The sequence below is a fragment of the Ammospiza nelsoni genome, chromosome 18 (assembly GCF_027579445.1).
Source record: "Ammospiza nelsoni isolate bAmmNel1 chromosome 18, bAmmNel1.pri, whole genome shotgun sequence".
In the NCBI taxonomy this organism is placed as follows: domain Eukaryota; kingdom Metazoa; phylum Chordata; class Aves; order Passeriformes; family Passerellidae; genus Ammospiza; species Ammospiza nelsoni.
In genome coordinates this window covers 11,423,743-11,445,483 of record NC_080650.1, presented here as the reverse complement: position 1 = coordinate 11,445,483, position 21,741 = coordinate 11,423,743, and the positions used below count along the sequence as shown (strand labels likewise).

The window sequence follows — 21,741 nt, the reverse complement described above, 5'->3', positions numbered from 1 at the left end:
GCCATCCCCATTCCCCCAGAGTGAGAGCCCAGTAGCCACAACATTCTTCCTCAGATGCACTGGATGATGCTTGTCCCTGGGTGCACAAGGCAGTGGGAACCCCAGGTTGTTCCCATAGCTGTGTGCCCTCACATTTCAGCTCCCCCTGCTCTGCATGCAGCACTCACAGCTGGGCTCACTGTGCTGACAGTCCTGATAGAAGCCAGCTTATGGCTCCAATTCCCAAAAGCAGGGCAGGCTGAGCCGCTGGTTGTGCTGGGAGCATGACTGAGCTGCCTACAAGATCTCGGTGGCTGGAGATGGGATCCAGGCTTTGTTTTTTCCCATCCCGTTGGATGGCAGTGATTTTGTCTGAGAAAGAGCATGTGCTATACTTGCTGTGCACTGCTGGAGGAGGGAAGGATGCGCACAAGGAAAACAGTTCTACCCACAGCAGGTGAGGAACAGTGCCAGCATCGTACTATCAGTTGCAGATGACGGGTGGTGGGCAAAATTCCTGCCACTTTCTAGATTAGTAAGACACCTCCTCTGGGTCCAACAGCAGACTGATAGAAAACACAGCCCACAGAAGCATTCCCTGCAGATGGTGTGCTTTGAACTACTATTAATCTAGACAACCTTTTGCGATGCTCAAAGAGTTTGTCCAGGAATAGAACAGCTGGACGGAAGGAGCAGTCTCGGCAGCACCCGCTTCTCTCTTTGTCCTCCCCAGCGAGCATCTCCGGGCAGAGCCAGCCCGGCAGGAGGAGGAGGAGGAGGAGGCTCCTGGGGCTGGAGGCGGGTGCGGAGCGGGTGCAGAGCGGGGCACCGGAGCTCGGGCAGCTCGGGCAGCTCGGGGAGCCGGGGCGGGGCCGGCCGGGCGGGGCAGCCCGCACCCTCCGCCTTCCGCGGCGCCTCCCCCGGCCCGCAGCCCCGAGCCCCGAGCCCGCCCGGCCCGAGCGCGGCCATGGGCTCCCGGCTGAGCCGGCAGAGCAGCCTGGAGGAGGAGAGCGGCGAGGAGCCGTGCCCGGGCAGGCTGGAGAGCGGCCGCGGCGACTTCCACCTCTCGTCGCTGCTGCTGCACCCGCAGAAGCTGCCCGGGGTGCTGCGGAAAGCATCGCCCGCGCCCTACGTGCGGCGGGTGGGGTGGCTGCGGGAGATCCAGGCCACCATCCGGGAGCACAAGCGGGAGCACGCCGTGCACATCCTCCGGCTGCTCAGGAAGGTACAGCGGGATGCGGGATGCGGGATGCGGGATGCGGGATGCGGGATGCGGGATGCGCGCGGGGCAGGGACAAAGGGCCGTGCGGGGCTGCGGGAGCCGCGGTGCAGGAGCCCCCTGCCCGGCGCGGGGTGTGCAGCCCCCTTGGGGGGCTCTTTGTGCTGCCTTTCTCCGCTCCGTGCCCCGCTCCGTGCCCTCCGTGCCAGGGGCACCATCCACCTCCCCGACCCCGGCTGGCCCGGCTGCCGGGGCACAGAGAGGGGCTGGAGGAGCTGCTGTGCAGGAGAAGGGGGGTCCGGGGTTGAGCTGTGCCCATCCACACACCTCCATGCCAGCCCGAGGGTGTGCTCAGATTGATGCCCCTCCAGAAAAAAGCCACCCACTGCCACCACATCCCGTTATGGCCACTCAGCCAGCCTGGCTGAGATATATCTGGGAAACCCCAAAATGGCTTTGGAGGGCACCTCTGGGACAGGCGAGGCTGAGAGGAGAGGTAAAGGGGTCAGTGTATCAGTGGGAGCACGTCTCAGTCTGCCGCCATTCAGGAACAGCACAGGCAGTGTGCAGACAGTGTGGTGCCAAACTGATGCTGAGGACAGAGCCCTGCTGCTGGAACCGAGCCATCTCCTCCATCACTCACTGCTTCCATCACTTTCCAGGCAAACTCAGCTGCCCCAAACTGCAGGCAACTCTCTGACTGGTGGCACAGGGGACAAATTCCACCTCTGATGGGGACATCAAACACCATCAGTTTGTGGCTTGTCGCGTTGCTTCATTAGATAAGGATCATCTAACTTCATCTTGGCAATGTGCATTATCTCTTCCTTAGTAGCAAGTGGCCTTTGGGTGTGAGTGCAGTGGAGCAGGGTCTGGCTCACTGGATGCTCGTTCACCCACACCACCAGCTGCAGGGAGCTGCATGCACAGCCCTGCCTGCCCTGCATGTCCAGGGTTTTACAGCACATCTGACAGTGGTGCTCACTGCCCTGGGCTGCCAGGAGGTTACACACTCACAGGTGAGAATCCACAGGACCAAAATTCCATCTCTGCTTCTCCTGTTCACTACTTCAGCATTCACTGGAAGATTGTTACCAGCACCACACTCTTTTTGTCACACATGTAGACAGATAAATTCACAGCAAACCTCTGTGTGTGCACCAGTATGGCAGACAAGGGTTGAATAAGATTTAAGGCAGTTTTGGGAAGGCATTATCGCAAGAAGCTTGTGAAGAAAGAGAGGCAAGCACTCACTTCATGGACATGGTGATGTACCATGAACAGACTTTACTAGGGTATGCCAGAGGCCAGAGCTACAGAATGTCATTTTCTGTAGTGCTCAGCACCTCTCCTGGAGACTGAGGCACTGAAACCTTCCACAGACCCGGGAGGTCTCCAGAAGGTCCATCTGTGACCAGGCAGGGTTTGAGTGCTCAGGCACGGGGCCATATGGAATGCAGGGTCATTTCTAAGCTCCTTTCAGGATCAGTTGAACACCTGGCCTCCCCACATCTGCGCTCGAGAATTACCATGCCATGAACATTCACGTGTTGCCTGCTGCCTTTCCAGTTCCCCATGTTCTTCCTGGTCCCCAGTTCTGCCTGGCCATGATGAAACAGTGACTGCCTGCCCATCTGCTCACAGCAGAACAGTGGCACATGCATCCTGTAATCACAGCATCTTCTGCCAAGCAAGATGGGAACCCATCCAGCAACACCCCAAAGCCTCTGGTTCATTGAGCACTCTGAGGTTTCAGAGATGGAGGGTTTGCACCACTAACATGTACCACACCCCAGGCTGGGGTCATGCAATCACCACCAGTCCTCCTCATGTGTCCAATGCCAGCTTCAGATCAGCCTTTTTTTCTAACTCACAGATTTTCCTCACTCCACAGCTGCATCCACCCTTTAGCTGGGTCCCCATTTGTCCCCCCTTACCTTGGCAGTGTCACGCTCTCGGGAGCCACGGGTTAGTGTGTCCCAGGTGAGGGTCTGTTTGTTACCTGGAAAAAGAGAGATTCCTTGTTCACTCCAGTGGACAGGGAGGGTATTTAACACCACACCTCATCACCATGCCTTGGCCAGGATGCAAACGCCCCAGGGAAGGCAGAGAAACGGTGGGATTGGAATTGCAGCCTGCTCAGGGGAGCAGAGAGCTCAGCCAGAGCAGAGGACACGGGATCCCCTGTGTGCCTCCTGCTTGCCCAGCCCTGCAGGTGCTCCCTGCTGATGGATCTGCCAGGGGTTTTCCCCTGAGGGCTGCAGACTGTTCCTGGGATGTTCAGAGGGTGTGGTAATGTAAAGCAAGCAAGGCAGGCAGCAAATCCACTGACACAGGTGTGGGATCCCAGCATTTCAGAGGAGTGCATGGAGAGCAGGTGCAGGTGCAGGTGTGCTTTGTACACGAACACTTGGTCAGCTCCACTGCACACCATCCACCCCAGAAATGCCACCAGCAGGAGCCAGATCAGTTTTCCTGCTGATCTAGGTGGGCTGATCCCTCAGCTGAAGCCCAGGGAGACATTAGACTTAGACCAGCAAAAAGTCTGCTGTAATCTCTTTTCCCTGTGCTGAGACGATGGCAAAGTGTCATTTTTAAGACAACAGCACTAAGCCAACTGAACTGGCAAGAGTTATAATATTCTGCTGTCTGCAGCCACCTTTTAGCTGGTACAAAATTTTCCAAGAAATGAGAGGGAGAGGGAGGGAGAGAGGGAAATAAGTAAGATGAGCTGCAATGCCTCCGGGCTAAGAATTTATGGAATATCAATGTGCAGTGAACATTTACAGCTATATTACTGAAAAAAAACCCTTGCAGGCAGGATTTATAATGGGAATGCAGATTCATCTTAATGGTACAGTTTCAACTGGGGGAGTTTAATTACTGCTCTGACATCCACTGCTGCATGCCCAGCCATGCCATCCCCACAGCAGCTTTCTTCATCTGTGCACATTACACTTGCTGTGGGAGGCTCCATTTCCCTGAAGCCTTATGGTTAAGGGAGACACTGGCATGATGCCTTGGCAGGCTCCTGGCCCATGTCCAGCTGTGGCTGTCTGTCCTTCAGGGCTGATCCACTGCTTGGGTCCCTTGCCTGCTTACAGGTGCCGTTTGTGTACACAGAGTGATGGTAAAGTATTTCATTTATTCTCCCTTCCTGTGTCTCTAGCCAGGGTCTCTTTGGGATTGTGCTTCCTGCTCAGTCCAGCATATCCAGAGCAGGATGAGGCACTGGCTTTGATTGGTGCTTGGAGTTAAGATCCCAAACCCCTGCCCTCCATGGCTCTGGCCCTGTTGGTGATGTATGTGCACACATCCAGCTTTTCCCCCCCCCTCACTCCATTTTTTTTTTAGCTCCCAGTCACTGGGTGGTGCCTGAAACATACACTCAGTAGAGCAGTGTGAACATATGGGGCACCCATTTGCTTATTCATTTCTCCTGTCAGCTGCATACAGAATGGGGAAAAGACTTGTTCCCTCCCTTAGCTGAGCCCCCCTTATCAACTGAATCAAACCCAGCACTATCCCTACTAGAGGGTTTTTCTGTTCTACATCTCTACTCCTAGGGTATTTTTTTCATATGTGAATATGTGATCTCTCTTTCCTACATTTAAAAAAAATTTTTTGTTTGTTTTTCACAGCTCTGAGGTACCTTTTTATTGTAATAACTGTGTCAGTATATTAGCTCTTTGCTTTCTCCTTAGTTCTTTGCAGTATTATCCATTTGGCCCTGGGAAGGCTTTTTGCTCCCAAAGATGCTGAGGTTTTCAAAGATGCCCCATCCCCTGGTGCACACAGATAAGTTGCATGGACCACAGATGCTCCCCTAACCCACACTGTGGAAGATGGAAGAGGAGCTCCTCTGACTGTGGTGTGAAGCCACCTCTAAATTTAACACTGCACCCCATCCTGAGAAATTCACAGCACAGCTAAACTCACACAGGTGGGCAGGACTTCTGCTCAGCCAGCCACCACCAGGGCATATGGCAGCATCTAAATACCTGAGAGAGGTCTGATTCTTCCAGAAAAGCTGAGATTGGAGAAGCAGCTTTTAAAACCAGTCTTCCTGCTTGGCTTCTTCAGCAGATTCACACATAGAGCTGACAAAACTGTGTTTCTCTGAAGTGAATTCTCTCCAGGCTCCAGCCAGCCTGGAAATGATAGAATTCTCACCTTCCTGTGGTAGGTGGGAATAAGGTGGACTAGCTGAAATTAGCACAGCATCTCATTCAGCTCTCTGGCTGCACAGCAATGCTGGGTCAGACGTGGCTGGATAATCCAACTCTGCTGGATAATTTCCTGTACTGGGCATCCAGCTGGCACCACAGCAGATTTACTTTCTGGTTTCAGAACATCCCATGGCTATAGCCCTGAGGAAATCTGTGTGCCTGACTGTGTCTGTTTTTGTTGTAGGACCTAGGACTGGAAGGAACATTTCTCAATGAAGTGCTCTACAAAAATGCAACTTTCCTCAACTTGGTGGATCCCATCTCCCATGACCTGCTGATGAGCCTTGCCAGAGACCTGCAGTGTCCCAAAAAGGTGACTTTTCCCCCAGCTCAGTGAGTGCTTTGTGGCACAGCACTGATGCAGAGAGCCCTGCTGGGGCAGCTGGTGCTGCATCAATCCTCCAGAGCCAGGCAGAGCGTGCCCTGGGAGTGGCAGCATCTGGATTGTGGGGCACTTTTCTGTAGAAATCGGTTAAAAATACTTCAAAACATGAATGCAGCTGGAGGAGAGGATGGCTATGTGCACAGAGATTAGGAAATTACTTTTTGTGCCCATAGTAAACTTAGTGACAGGGCAGAGACATAATCAGTGGTATCACAGGGGTTCAAAGCAATTAGAGCTCATGGACCTGCAGAGGAAAGCAGAGATCTCTGCAGGAAAATCACCTCTCTCTTCCTGGGCCCTTTGCCATATGTAACTACCTCAACCCAGCATTATTTGTCCCCATAAAGTCTCAGAGTTCCCCACAGAGAATGGTGCTGCAGGAATGTATTGCCACTGGTGTGTTATGTGCACAGTATCCCTGAATGCTCCAGCATTTCCTTCAGAGGATGAGGACTGCAGAGCAGAAGGGCAGGGCTGAGAACAGACAGACATCACAGATGTCCCAGTCCCACTGCCACAACCAGCATCAATTTCTGTTACCCTTTGCCACCTCAGACACTTGGATTTGCAGTGTACCCATTTGCTCATTGGGCTTGGCAAGTGTCATGTTTGCTTTATAAGGAGAGGAATAGAGTGAATTTCTTTATTCAAAGAGAGATATTAAGAACACAGAGCTCAGAGCAAGCAGCAGTGCCCCAGGGAATACACTGAATGCCTGGTGTAGATTAGTGGCATTGCTAACCTTGTTCTGCCATCTCGTGAGGCTCACTGATAACAATTAACCAGTCATGTCTCAATAGACAAACCACATTTAGCCAAAGTTTAATCATCATTATTAGGCTGTAGCAAAGCCTGGGAAAAAAAAAAAAAAAAACCCTTTCCAAGAGTAATGTCTGTGTAATTCATGTAAGCATTTGCAGGAAGGGCTGGGGTGGTCTTTACCCACACTTCGCCTGACCTCATCTCCAGCTGTTCTACCAGACCTTCTCCAAGGCCATGCTGTGCAGTGCCCCTCAGGGCAGGCAGCAGGAGGGGACCTTGCTCTAATCCAGTTCCCATGTGTTTGGCAGATAACACATTGCCATTTTTATACACCTGCTTATCCCCCCTCTCTAGTTTCATGGCTTATGGATGCACTGACACACGTACCATTACATAAAAAATTGTTTTCCCCATTCCTAAGGAAGATGTTGAGCACCTGAGTTGCCCTTCAAAGCCAGCAGAGGTTTAATGATTTAATTAAGTTCTTTTAGAAATTCAGTACCTACAGCAGCACACCCTTCCCAGAACAACACCAGCCCACGTCCCCTCTCCGACCCTGGCTGAGCATCTGGTGGGTGTAACTGCATTACAGTGCAATTCCCAGCCTGTCAGTGGGAATTAAATCAGAGAGGACACAGGAAAGAACAGGAGGGTAACTCTCAGCTGGGAGCCAACAATCACTCGCAGGGCTCTGTGCCAGCTGCTGCTCTGGAGCCTCTGTGCACGTGCACCCACTTGGACAGGTTTGCTGTGGTGGGTGACAGCAGAGTGCCAGCTGCAGCCCTGCCAGCACACAGGAGTCAAAAACAAAGCACCTAATCCAGAGACATGGGCCAGTCCCTGTAGGGCTCCTAGGGAGGCTGGGATGGGGATCAGGGATGCTCAGCTGAGCACAAGGCTGGGATCCCTCTCCCCTTGGCACAGGGGAGCTGCCACGTGCTGGCAGTGCATCCCTCAGGGACTGCTGAGCAAAGCCACAGAGCAGCTGTTGGCCCCCAGAGCAGAGCTTTAACTGCTCACAGTAAGGAATAAATCCCTGCATTCCCTGACAGCTTTTCTGGGTGTTCACCTATCAAATCCCTAAATGCACATGTGGCCCGTGGCTGGAGGGCTGAGGGGAGGGAATGCAGGTGTCTGTCAGCAATTGGAAAATACAACAGGGAAGGCAGAATTCCCAGCCTTCAGCAGCTGCCATTTGCCATTCTGCTTCAGCAGAGGAAGAGGTTCTGTTCCAAGACATGGCACTAAAGAACAAGTGCAAAAATAACCCAGGAAGGCAGAGCAAACATGTGGGTGCCTTCTTTTCCTGACGAGTTAGTGCAGGGGCGGGAGGGAACTGCTGGCATTGCAAGCTCCCAAACTCACACCTCCTGTAGCAGAGTGGACTGCAAGGAAGTAAGATGGACTGTGGACTAAGTTTCCTGTCCTGACATCTCCCAGCTAGAGCACAGGAGGCTGTGGAGTCAGTGTGTTACTGCAGGAGGAGCAAGAAGCACCTTGGGGATGGGGCAAGGGTGCCACTGACTGACCTTCCCACATCAGGGTATCAGATAGTCCAGAGACAGAGTTTGGGGAAGCACAGCAGCAAGGTAATTCACAGAAATTCAGCACTGTCCTGTAACACAAGGAGTTGGCAGCACAGGGGTCCCTGTAACAGAGCATTGTCAGTCACCCCTGCCTCAGCCCTAGAAAATGATCTTCTCTTCTGAGTTTCACTTGTTCCTGGGTGGGCTGTGAAACTGTAGCCCTGCTCTGGGCAGGAACATGCTGGGCTGGGCTGGGTTCCTCCTGGCAGTGCAGAACTCCTCCTGCTCCTGCTCCACCCCAGGAGGAGTGGGCATATGGCAGAGGCATCTCAGGCCTTCTCACCATTCCTCTTCCATTCCCTCTTCTCTTCCTCTGCTCCCTTACATACATGACCCTTCTCCACTGCCATCTTTATTCCTTTCCCATCTTCCTCTGCCTTCCTCCTTCTCCCATGCTCTGCTGTGGTGCAGGCAGTCTGAGCTGTCCCTTTGCTTTCAGGAGTATGACCCCTGGAAATCCTCGGACAGGATCTGCAGGCAGCTGATTTACCACCTGACCCCGCACTCCAAGTGGCACCGGCACGGGATGCCCCGCAGGAAGTCCCAAGTGTGGTAAGAGCCCGGCAGGGATGGTGTGGGTGGGCACGGAGGGGGATGTGCCTGGGCAGCCCATCCCACCCTCCTCAGATGGAGACAGGACTGAAAGCAGCACACAGCAGCTGCATGCAGCCTCTGCCAAAACCCAGCCCCAGCAGGACTCTCTTTGACGTGTTTTGCTCCTTCCTGTGTGGTATTACAGCTCCTCACCCTCTCCGAAGTGCTCTGAAATCAATCCCCCCTGAGTGCACAGCACAGACACCCCTCCTGCAGGGCCTGCAGGGTGTTTGGCCCCAGCAGCATGGCCAGGGCTGCCAGCCTGCAAAACCCCCCATGTGCCAAAGGGAGCTGTTTCCAGCTCTGCATCACACCCTGTCCTCGTTCAAAGCATCCCTGACGGTGGGAAAAGTGTCCCATATGAGGCACTGCCCCCAGTGATCACCCCATTCGGCAGGACCCCCTCTGGGGTGGCTGGCAGGGAGGTGCCCATCCTTCTTAGCTCCCACTTCTCTGCCAGCACCTGCAGAGGGCCCTGGTGTTGGGATCTTTGGCTGCTCAGAGTGACCCCAAGGTTGTTCAAAGTCTCTTTTCCCAGCCCGGCACTTGAAGAAGGAGTCAGAGCTCTTCATTTCTCAGTCTCAAGGTTGTTCATTGTTTCTTATCTATAGAAAATTTTCTCCTGCCCTGCCGAAGTCCATCCAGCAGGACAGTTCCAGGCACCCTGCCTGCCCCCAGGCTGTGTTATGTCTTTATACTAAAAACTACATGTACAATGTTTACAATTCCTTCCCAACACCTATCACCTCTGTTAGACAGTGAGCTTCTACTCTAAACCAATCTGTAAGTGCCACCATCACAGCAGAAGATGGAGGCCAAGAAGAAGAAGGAGAAAGGCTGGACATGCCCAGTTCCCTCCATCTTGCCTCCTGAACCCCCATACCAAAAACCCCAAAATCTACTTTTCCACCCTGTGATAAATTCACTAATATTCTACCTAAAGTGTTGTGGCTTGCTGATCTTCATACAAGGTTGGTAATTTGCTCCACGGGTCATAATCAAACCCACAGGTGTTTGGGCTCTGTGCCAGGGTCCCTGAGCCCCCTGGCAGGGGTCCTGGACAGCAGAGGGATGTCCTGGGCTCTGACACCCTGGGATGGTGCAGATGCACAGAGAACCCAGCTCAGAGCACGCTGGTCACTGACAGCTACTGGATGGCAGCTGCTTTGCACCACTAGAAGTGTATTTGGACACCCACACTCGTTCCCTCCTTGCCACTTGCTGGTTTTTCTGCCCAGATAAAGAGCAATCCCCATGTCTTTTAAATCCACCCCTCCTCTTGTCATTTTCTGGAGCAAACCCTGTTCTTGTGACACAGATCACCACTGCTGAAGAAAAGACAGAGAAGTGACTGAGAAAAGAGCTCATGTCAGCCCCATTAGATTCACAGGAATAAATGCAGGATTGGATAAAAAGAAATGCAAAATCAGCAGCACTCTGAGAATGGCCTTGGGCTTTTCTGATGCTTTTGGTCTTTGATGTGTGTGCCAGCAACTTAAAATCCCCCATGAGAGTTGACATTTCCATCATACCTTTCGTTCTGACTCAGAGGCAGGTTCCCAGTGCATCCTAAGGAATAAAATCCCCAATGCCATGATTTCCAGGCCATCTGCCTCCTCTTGCACCTGCAGGCCCACTTTGGCAGGAGCTGAGCACTCCCAGTGCTCTCAGCCCCAGCACCCACAGGGCTGGACTGTTTGTGCTGCTTTGCAGGTGCCAAGCACAGCTCAGAACAGGACTGAGCTCTCAGAGCTGAGTGAGCCCTTTTCCAGACCCACTCAATGACATTTTCCCTGTGGGATCCTGCAGAATACTGGGGATGCAGGATATAGATGGCAGTCCTGACCTCATCCCAAGTTTAAAGAGAAGAAGTTCAGATCTCCAGACTCCTCCTTGCAGGCAAACCTCTTCTCCAGCTGGACTTGAGGATGAAGGGTCAAACTGGAAGTGTTCCCTGTGATTGCACAGCGTGCAAAGTGCTGCAAACCCATCCTTAGCAACAACAGAGAGGAGGTTTGTGGCCAGAGGAAGAGCTCTGGGTCCATGAGCACCCCACATAGAGGGTCAGGCCCCAGGTATTGGCCAGGTACAGAACACCTGTGAGCACAAGCAGGGAGAGGGCAGCAAGGCAATGTGCAATGGGTCTGAAATGGGCTGCCCTGCCTGGCTACCACACCCAGTTACAATGTGTTACATAAGGCACAAATTAATTTTGATGAAATATTTAACAGCACAGCTTTCTCTTTTAAGTGTGGAGATGAAATGTTTTGCAGTTTGCAGCAGAAGACGCCTGCAGAGTTGGCATCTGAGGCCGCTGCAAGAAAATGGGTGTTGCCAGTAGCAGGCAAGCAAGAAATAGCTGCTTCTTTTGGAGATACCAAGGCATAAGTTTGTTCAGGCAGGCTGTTTTTACATTCTGCACTTCCCTCTGTCTGCTAGTGGGAGTATTTTACTACAGGATCTGTCTCAAACCCTGTGCCCTTGGCTTGCACCCTTCCTGCTCTTTGGGTCCTGCAAAGAGCATGGGTGTAGCAGAAATACTTTGAAGGAATTTCTAAAATCTTGTGGGGGTTAAGGACAGCAGGGAGGGTCTGTGCATGGAGACCACATTCAGAAACCAAATTCTCCTCTTGCTTTTGCAGCCTCCTGGGCGTTGGCATCTGGCTTTCACAGAGCTGATGCCCGACTCCCTTGCTCTCTGAAATGCAATTTCTACTTTCTGCAGCATGTTAGATGGGTCCAGGAGATAATTAGCAAGCTCAGCCATACAGAGAGCTTGGAGCATCTGCCAGGTTTTAATTACATTTGGGCTGTTATGGAGCTGTGGTGCTGCAATACTGGAGTCAGATCATGCACCAGGTGTTTGTGCCCACTGCCAAACCAGTGGGTCACAAGCAAACTCACAGCAGTTGCATCCCCAGCTGCTCTCAGTGGGACCCACATCCAGCAGGTGCACACCTGAGCCACCCATGAGCTGGTGAAGCAGAAAGATAAGAGACATTTCTTCAAGCACTGCTGTTTCAGTGCACAGGCAGAGCCCATACAGAAATGTGGAAGGAGAAAGCTCACTGTGGGTCCAACAGCAGCTGGAGGGAGCAGGAGGCATCCAGGCCAGGCTCTCTCTGGTTCCTGTGCCTGACCAAACTCCTGAAGGTGAAGCTGGGAGGCAACCTGCCCTCTGCACCCATGCCTGTGTGCTCCCTGGAGTGGCTGTGTGCCTTGTACAAGGCAGGGTGAATCTGGGGACTGCAGTCCCCAGATGTGCAGTCACCCAAAAAAAACTATTTCAGCTGCCCGGGGGATACTCAGACTAAGATTGCCACACTGAAAAGAAGGGGCTCCTTTGCAAAATCCTGTCTGCAGCCAGCAGCCTGCACCCCACTGGCTCTGCCCTGCTTGGGTTGGCTGCCTAACCAAACCAGGAGGATAAGCTCATGCAGATTGACTCTGGGGGTATTAAAATTGAAAGCTCAAAAGGTGAAGGATAAGATTTCTGCAGCATTTTTTTTTTTTTTTTGCAGGGACTAGCATAACTACTACACAATTTTCAGTCCTTTATCTCCTAGAGGGAATTTGGTTTTAGCACCATTTTACAGTTGTATAGATCACTCCCACTTAATGAGCAGAATACATCCTGGAGTGTTGTATAACTCCAGCTTCACTTTCTCGTTAAATTGATGTTTAGTGTGTAAAGAGTAATGCATTAAGAAATGCTCCCTTATACAGACATAAACCGTTTGGGCTATCAGTGCCACTCCTGTGGATTTTTGACAGATGCAGAACTTTCAGATGTTATTAATTCTTGTTTTCAGAATTCTTGGGGCCTCTTGCCATGCTGAATTCAAGCAAACTGTCACCATCTGCTGCCAGAACAGGGTGGGACCCAGAGGGTGTATTGCTTTTTGGGCTGCAGTTCAGAGCAGAGAGGGAGAAGGGTATCAGGTGAAGACTGCCTTTGTCTGGAGAGCTGGATCACAGTCTGGTACTGTGATTAGGAAGCCCTGGATGACAACTGAACTGTCTTGGCAAGGCTGTGTTAGGGAACCTTAATGTATCTTCCACTTGCATCATCCCCAGAGCTGGCTCCTTCTGTATAACCCTTCCTTTCCTGAGTGCACAGGATCAAACCTGACTCCACAAAGCAGGCAGCAGACACAGCTTTATAATTGTGACAAAAAACCCCCAGATTCTTTATACAGTGGCTGGTTCTGGAAGAGCAAATGCAGTTAGTTGTGTGCATGGAGTTAACTCCCACACCACATGTATATGGCCTTTCCTTTCCACAAATCTCACCACAGCTTCACTTTGCTCATCTGAATGAATTTCATCATGGCTAATCCAGTATCCCTTCTGGGCTCATTGCTCCCTTTCTGTTATTGATGTGCATTGGCCAGACACTGCAGCATTAGGTGCATTTTTAAAATGCAGTGAAAGCACTTGTGTCTGGAGCACTTCAAGGAAACAGCTCTAAAGGGCTTCACATATTTTTTTTTCCTTGAAAACATCACTCAGCACTGAGGCTGACAGTTCTGGCAGATGAGATCCCAGCCTTCACATGGCATGAGGAGAATATTAACTACAGCTTCGTGTCACCCTTATGCAACAGGGTAAACAGGCACCATCATTCCTGCTCCAGTGAGAGGAAGCCAGGTCAGTTAACTGAAGCCACATGGAAAACATCATATGGGAGCACAGGAACTGCCCCACACACTGTTTGCAAGGAGCTGCTGCTCACAGAGATGTCAGATGGACAGACATGGCAGGAATTGTGCCCTCACCTTACAGTGCAGAGCATCCCAAACACTGCCCTGAGGAGCATACAGCATACATTTGGGGGTTCCTATATATTTGGAAAGCTGTTGGAGGTGCAGAAAGGGTCACCCAGCAGCTTGACACTGCCCTGCCAGAGTAAAAAGGCCAAGAGAAGCAGGACACTGTGGTGGGCAGAAAGTGAGTGAAATAACAGAGGCTGGGTGGAAGGGAGCAGTGAAAAACAATCAGCAGAGACCTTGTGCCTCTGTGACTCGTACCCAGTTGAAGGTCTGACAAGGACATGGGTCAATAGATGATATTTGCAGCAAGGAGGCATTCCCTGCTTTGCTAGGGGAGGCCTAAATAACGAAGGGAAACAACCTGAGGCCTTGGACAGATCAAGCAGCAGCAGGAGGAAGGCCAAGGGCTCACAGGTTTCTTGAACACACCTTCAAGGACAAAGTGACAGCAGAGGCAGGAGGAGAGAGGCACTCAGCTGCATCAACAACTGCTGATTTCCAGATTTCCATGTCCCACCCCGGCTGCAGAGGGAGGGAGACAGGACAAAGGCTGCCTTTGCCTCCTCTCCACAGCTTGGGCACAAGGATGGAGATGTGACCAAGGGAGTGACCCATTTGTGCACTGCCTCCATCCTCCCAGCAGGGCCAGGACCAGCTGGGGCTGGGTTAGTCTAGGTCAGTACTTTTAAGGCTTCTCTTTTCCTTTTTCATGTTCCTTCAGAGGCAGCTAAAGCCAGCCCTGCACAGCAGCGCCCTGTGCCACTGGGGAAGCAAAGCAAGCAGATTATGCTAAGCAGGCAATTAAAAAGCTCAGAATCCATCCCCTAAATCACTGCTCAAAGCAGGGATGCCATCCAGACATGCCTGAGGTTCTGTGCAAGAAAGAGCAGCTGAGAGATACCTGACTCATGGCTAATTAGCCACTGCTGGCAGTGCCTGTTAATGACAGAGGGGATATCCACTAATGGGAATTTCTGGCATCAGCAAAGTTTTATATTTGGAGACAAATTTAATGTAAAAATAAAAGACAGAGTGGTAGAAAGCTGGTAATTCTCCAGAGAAATAGGCATGAAGTGGTGAGCACCCCTCATTAGCAAAATTCTGTCTCTTGCTGTCCCTTCCCAGCCTTTCTCCATAGCATGGAGACAAGGAAATGAGCTGAGACTCCAGGACATTCAACATTCTTGGGCTGAACAAGCTCCCCCACACCCCACAGAGCTAACAAGAGGCCAGACACCACTGTGACTGCTACAAGTCCCAACAGGGCATCACTCAGGAGCCACTGCACCTCTTTGGTGCTGCCACCAAAGAATTTAGCTGATGAGCAAGAAACTGATGGGATTCAGTGCTAATAAAAAAACCAAACATGCTGAGCCTGCAGCTTCATGGACATGAAGAAGGACCTGGAAGATGGCCTGAGGGTTAATTCTCTTGGGACAGGTCCTGGAGACAAACAGACAGCAATTAATTTCAGGTCCCCTAATTGTCCCGTTTCAAGACAGCTCCGTATTTGCTAATGCCAGCTGAGTTTCCAGGAGGCTGGAACACTGGCTGGGTGTTAGTGGAAAGAGGAAGATTTTTATCCCAAAATAAAGCCTGGGGAGGCACAGGATGGTTTCACCTCTTTCCCAGCCCACATTTCTCACTGAGAGGGGTTTTTTTTTCCAGACACCCACAGGTCTCTCAGCCCCCTGCTCTGTGTGGACTGATCCAGGGTGGATCTCCCATAGCCAGGCTCAAAGTGCAGCCTAGGGAATGCTGGTAATGAGGAGAATATTAACTACTGCTGAAGAGTAGAGTTGGCACCCAGGGATGGGATAAGTGGCACTGAGGGGAGGAGGAAAACTCCCTCCTTGTCCACGGGAGAAAGGCCAGACCCCAGGAAGGGAGTTGGGAACAATGCAAAGCAAAACCTTCCACATGAGGAGCAAGGACATGCACCTCAAAGAGCTCCCATCCCTCAGCAGGTGGAGAAGGGCTGCAAGCAGGTGCTGATCCTTTATGAAAAGAACTCTGGGCCAGCCCCATTCCCCACTGGATGCTGCATCCCCAGGCAGGCAGTAGGGCTGGGCAGTTCATTGCCCTTGTTTCTTGCTCAAAGTTTCCAAGAATTTCTCACTTGCAAGCCATTTCTCCAGCATTTGAGGGAGTGGGGGGGTTGTTTCCTCTCCAGGCTTGCTGCAGATAATACAAACACAGTCTGCTGCCCTGCATGCAGGGTCCAGATCCTTGTCAGATGCAAATCCTCACAATTACAAACGTGCCCTGAGCAGCAGTTGCAGCAGCAGTGGGTTAATCCAGCCCCCAGTGCTCTGCAGCCTCTGTCCACGAGTCCCACAGGCATCCAGAGCCACGTTGCTAAGTAGCTGTTGTATCTCACACAAAAGGAAAAAAGCCCTCTGCAGCTGAAGCAATCTTAAAGCCTGTTTCAAGTGCAGAAATTAGAGGATAATACATGACCCATTTCCCTGGAAATAAACCTAGTATTTTCTCAGCTGCTGCACGAGTGACTGAGAGCTTGGTGCCCTGTGTATCATGGCCCTCTCCCCCCAAGAAATGGAGCTTAACAGACCTCCAAAAAACTCCAAGTGTCAGATAATTCAGAGTAAAGCATCTACCCACATCTCCTTGACCCACTTCTGACTGCAGACCCATTTTCCTTTGAAGCAATAGAGAGACTGGGTAGCTGTTCTGTGCCTTGCCCTAGAGGTGGGGTTTAGTTGTGCCTCTTGGAGCAGCACACAAACACCAGGGAGGCGAGGAGGAGGCTGCCAGGGGTCACAGCATGCGTGGGGTGTTGCATCTCATGCTTCAGCACTTACCAGAGAGCTGAGGGCCTGGCTGCAGCACAGGGCTGTGTCCACCAGGATGAGGCTCCTACAAACACATCCCTACAAGAGGCATTTTTATAGGCAAGAGAGCAGCTCAAACACAGGAGGGAGCCCCCCGGTCCTGAGACAGGAGGCCCAGAGTCACCCTGGCAGGTACAGCAATGAGGGCAAAAGGAAGCAGCAAAAAACACAGGAAAGGAAAGAAAAACAAGCCAGCAAAGAAGGGAGGGCGGGCTCTGGCACAGGACAGGAGGGTTTGAGCACATTCAGCCAGGAGCAGTCCGGTCTGGAGAATCAATTATGGGAAGATAATTTGTCTGCTTGATTAAAGCCTCCTTGGGGCATTGGCTCGGCGCTGGGAGAGCAGCAGAAGGTACCTGTTGTGCCGAGAGCACGATCCGTGACTTATTACTGCAGTCTGCTCACGGCAGCCACAGGAGCGGAGGGAGGGGAGGCTCAGCGGGCGCAGACAGACGAGCACATTGCCTTTGTCTTCCAGACATTTCCCTTCAGTCATCCCTGTCTGCACTCGGAGCCAAGTCGCTCCGGAGGGGACCCCGAGAGGGTCTCAGACCCGTGCCCTGTTAAGGAGCGGCGGGACGATCGGCACCTGGGAGCCGAGGGCGCAGCGAGCGGCGCCGGCTCAGCCGTGCCCTCCAGCGGTCCCCGCTCCAGCCCGGCTCCCGTCCCCTCGCCAAACCACGCTCCTGCCCCGCAGCTTCGCAGAAGGAAGGTCTGAGGAGGCTTTGCGCAGACGCAGACAAGGGTTAGGGTTGGGGAATGTGCCCCTGTGCTCGTGTCTCCGTTCTGTGTCCCCCACCCAGATCTGCCGTGCTTTGACTGGGATAGAGAATTTCCAGGAGCCACAGGCTGCGTTTGTACAACACAGGCACTGAAGTAGTTACAGGCTTGTTTCTGGGCTTGTTTATGCTCTATTCCCCACTCCCAAGAAAGCCTTATTCTAAGCCCCTACAGGCCAGAGAAGGCTGCTGTATCTCTTGTACCAGCCCCCTGTGGATACAGGGGACAGGTACCCTGTGCACTCAGGTTCACACTCCATCTCATTCCTCCCTGCTTCCCTTGATCCACATGAATGCACACCTGCACTGAGCATTGGATGCTCTGTTCTGCTAGAACAAGGACTCCAGATCAAACACCCAGATAAAATACCTGCCATGACTACAAGGATAACTCTTGTTGTGCTGGGGGAAACCTGAGATGTTTCCAACTTCGAGGCTGGTCCCTGATAAATTTCAGACAAGATGAACCCTCTTTTGTGGTAGACTGTGCTACACCACTGCCAGTGATTGGTGACAAACTATACCAAAGCAGACATGTTGTTTTTCAAGAGAGTTGAAGAAATACAGCTCCCAGAAGCCTGGGCTGATCTCAAGCATGTCTTGGGTTAGCAGAAAAAGGGAGACTTGCTCAGTGCCACCCTGACCACAGCATGCACAGTTCACACCTGCTGCTGCAGCAGGCAAAAGAACTGCACTGCTGCTACAAGCAATGTGCTGGATTAATTAATTCTTCACAGTCCCATCTCTGGGCCCAGATAGTGGAGGGATATCAAGTACCATCTTCAAGGCCCTCTTGTGTGCTCAGACCAATTATATTCCCCAGCACATCAGTCCCTGCCATTTGACGGGACAGACAAGCACTGCTTCCCGTGCCCCTCCTGTGATCTACTAAGGTGTGGTGTGGGTCATCTGATGTGTAAATATTTAGTAATACATTTTACTTACAATACTTCAGGTCTGAATAAAAGTTAATTCCTGCCATTATTAGCTCTCTGCCATGAGAGCTCCTTAGTCCAAATGCATGCTTGCAGGTATGGTTTCAGCCTTGCACAGTGAATTCCCGTGGGAAATACAAGGACACAGTGAATTCCCATGGGAAATACAAGGACACATAGAAGTAGCCTGAGCAAAGTACTGCTAAACCCAGGGCAGGAATCTGTGGGCTTAAGAATTGACAGGACAGGCCATGAGATCTTTCTGCCTCATGCTCCGTCAAGAAGGTGCAACTGCAGGTTTGTGCCAGTGTTGAACATGTCCACAAAGGGCTGTGGCCTGCACTGGTGCCCATTTACTGACTTCTGTCAACACATGCTTATAGGGGATTATTAAGGGCTGAAATTTCTAGGATGCCATGAGCTGCATATGTGAAGCAAAGCTGCAGAGGCAGTGCCACGTCCTCTGCACAGCTCCAGCAGAGCCTGGCCATGCTGAGGCTTGGAGCTCCCTGCCACGGGAGCTCCTGCGGTGCTGCAGCCTCCTCCGAGGGAATTGCATGTCCCCATGTCCCCATTGCTTTCAGGGACTGGCTGTGCCACAGGTGTGCAGGACACTACAGAGAGCCAGACAGGAACAGTGGGGACCTTGGAAGTGGTGGTTAATGCTTAACCCACCCTGATCCTCCCAAACTCAATAAGGCACTTACAAGACCCCCTGAGCACATGACTGAGGGGCTCCTACTATGTCCTTAAGGCAAGATGTGTCTGAAAGAGCAGCAAGATTAACACAATTTAGGGAAGGGATTAGGTTCTCCTGTGTTATAATAACACACATTTCTACTCAATTTTGCAACACATCCCCCAGCAGCTCCTGTAGCCCCACAGTTCCCACTTCTCACAGCACTCTTGAAAAACCCACAGAGTCCATCATTAAGCTCCACACCCCATTTCCTTTGCATCCCCAGCAGCCTCACAACACAGCTTTCCTATCTCCTCCTCACTCCCTTGGCCAGGCAGACAATAAAAGAAATGGCTGAAGTTATCTCTTAGCACCCTTATGCCCTCCCTGCCTCTTCATAGCTGCAGCAGATCCCAGATGATCTGCTGACCACAGAGACCCAGATAGGCAGCCACTGGTGCTGCTTACTGACTAAGTGCTGCTTGTGAAGGCTTTTAAAGGGACACGCAGTAAATCCATTCCTGGAGTGCAGTTTGCCCATCTATTGTTTTCCTGATGAAACATCCATTTCTCAGATATTTAACACAGCTCTCCTCTGCAGCACAGACCTTGGCATTCACCTGGAGAGGCGGCTCACAAACAGCGCCCACACAGAGTAAACCAGTGCTTTTGGAAAGTTTGCTTGCCTTGGTTATTTTTGCTTTCTATGTATGAGCGCCTGTATGGGCACATACAGACAAACCCTTTGACATCTGCTAGTGGGAGACACTTCAGCAACCTGTGTTGAGCCAGTTCTGGCAAAGTTTATGTGTAAGTGCTGAAAATACACAGCAAAGCCCCAGAACAGTCTGCCCTGAGGTATGGTGCAAATGCTTGTTTCCCCAGTGAGCTCTGTTAACCCTTTCCTTAACGTTCTAGCCCGTGTTGTTGATGAGTTCTCCCTGTCCCAAATGCTGTCTCACTTGGCTGGGATGGATGGGAGCGCTTTGCTTAAACCTTAATGATCTCTCTTGATGTCTCCCCTTCCCCAACATCTCCCCATCCCCAGAACAGTCTGCCCTGAGGTATGGTGCAAAGGCTTGTTTCCCCAGTGAGCTCTGTTAACCCTTTCCTTAACATTCTAGCCCATGTTGTTGATGAGTTCTCCCAGTCCCAAATGCTGTCTCACTTGGCCGAGAGTTCTCCCCTTAACGACGCTTAAACCTTAATGATCTCTCTCCACATCTCCCCTTCCCCACCACCAGCCTGAAGACCAGCCTGCAGAAGAAGGTGAGCCAGGACTCCATGGATTTGTCAGGGATCCCCCTGAGCATGCGGGACGTGCACCGCATGGCCTACTACCTGCAGAACCACGGCGACCGCCTCACCTCGGTGGACCTGAGCTTCACGGAGCTCAACGACGACATGGTGCGCCTGCTGCTGCCCTTCCTCGGCGCGCTGCCCAAGCTCACCCACCTGTCCCTCAATGGCAACCGCCTCACGCGGGCCACCATGAAGGAGCTGACTGACACCATGAAGGACATGAACAAGTTCCCTTGCCTGGCCTGGGTGGACCTCGGCAACAACGTGGACGTGTCCTCCATGCCGCAGCCGCTGCTGGTGGGCCTGCGCAAGCGCCTCAGCCAGCAGACCACGCTGCCGACCATCTATGAGGCGCTTGACTGCGACTCTGAGATCGCCGGCGGGCACGAGGGCAGCCAGCCAGAGGATGAAGCAGCCGGAAGCGCCCCGCCACGTGCTCTTTCTCAGCAGGGCTGCGAGAGGTGACTGAACAGCGGGCTGGCGCCGGCACGCTGAAGCAACCCCAAGGAGAAGTTTTTGAGTACAAACATCAAGCGGAGGGCCAGCTTGACCGGCTTCCCTTGGCTCTTTTCTCTCGCCTTCCCTGACATCTTCCCCCCCAACCTGCTGTGAGACAAAAGCCTGTCGTTCCCCCCACGGCGTGTTCCGCTCCCTCCCCTCGCTGCCAAACCCATTGCCCACGTTCCAGAGAGGAACCGGTGACTTACAGTGAACCTGGTCCCCAGGCAGGGTCTCACTGGAAGACGGGAAAAGACCTGTCGGAGTCAAGAATATCCTCCAGCAGCCATTGGGTTGAGGGAAAGGGGTTGGGGGGAACCTAAAACAGAAACAGGCTTGTAGTTTACTTCCTTTCTTCCTTTTCCTATGCACCTTGGAAACCTTGGGACCTGCAGCCTTGAGTGTGAAAGGAGGTGCCCCAAGAGCCTAGTGCTGTGGAGCTTAGTGGAAGGGCTCAGAGGCCAGAGCTGGAGCCCGGCAGTGTGTCTCCCTCTTGTGTCTGGCTCCTTTTGTTTTGTTTTTTTCCTATTGTGTGTTTTGTATGAACGTCTGAACAAAGGGACCTGGTCAGAGACCATTGGATCACATAGGCTGGGGCGGACACATGGCTTGGAACTGCAGCATCAGGATATTTGCTGTGTGACCGGGGTGAGAGGGAGGGGAAGGAGGCATGTGTTGGTGGGAGCATGGGGGATGGGATGAGTTGGGATGGGATGGGATGGGGAGGAGGGGGGGAGGACAGGGAATGGGAACGGTCTTGTGGATTAGTAGGATTGGTTTCAAAAACTGTGCTTTTGTACTAAAATTACAAGATCCAAGGTACTACAACTGCAAGTTCCAAGTGAAATTGAGGAAAAGCTGACAGCTGAGCACCTTACTGTGGCATAGAGGAGCGAGCAGGGAACGTGCCAGAGGTGGGAGCTCCCAGTCGGAGGCGCAGAGCGTTGGCTCCTCGTGGCACACTCACCTCCTGATACAGCCACGACGGGAGCAGCTGCATCTCCATTTCCAATGCTGTCCAGAAACCAAGCCACTGATGCAGAATTTCCAGTGTTTTCCACATTGCTCATGCTCTATGTAAACATAATAAAGAGTTCTCTTGGACATGAGCGTGAAGCACTTCAGAGTCTGAGTACCTGGGTGGTTCGGAGGTGTTGGAATATGGATCAG

The 21,741-nt window shown here is 52.2% G+C and overlaps 1 protein-coding gene across 1 annotated transcript; it reads left to right on the top strand.

The window, feature by feature from the left end:
- Positions 1 to 946: 946 nt before the first annotated feature.
- Positions 947 to 21,213, top strand: LRRC75B (leucine rich repeat containing 75B). Its single transcript, XM_059485267.1, has 4 exons — positions 947 to 1,204; positions 5,612 to 5,740; positions 8,600 to 8,712; positions 20,016 to 21,213. Exons 1-4 carry the CDS (start codon positions 947 to 949, stop codon positions 20,536 to 20,538), a joined length of 1,023 nt encoding a protein of 340 aa, XP_059341250.1. The 3' UTR covers positions 20,539 to 21,213.
- The last annotated feature ends 528 nt before the right edge of the window (positions 21,214 to 21,741 follow it).

Bases quoted from the DNA above. Each gene is read 5' to 3' on its own strand.
- LRRC75B (XM_059485267.1), top strand. From the start codon at position 947: ATGGGCTCCCGGCTGAGCCGGCAGAGCAGCCTGGAGGAGGAGAGCGGC. The intron at 5,741-8,599 runs GTGACTTTTCCC...CTTTGCTTTCAG, and splicing joins ACCTGCAGTGTCCCAAAAAG to GAGTATGACCCCTGGAAATC. The intron at 8,713-20,015 runs GTAAGAGCCCGG...CCCCACCACCAG, and splicing joins CGCAGGAAGTCCCAAGTGTG to CCTGAAGACCAGCCTGCAGA.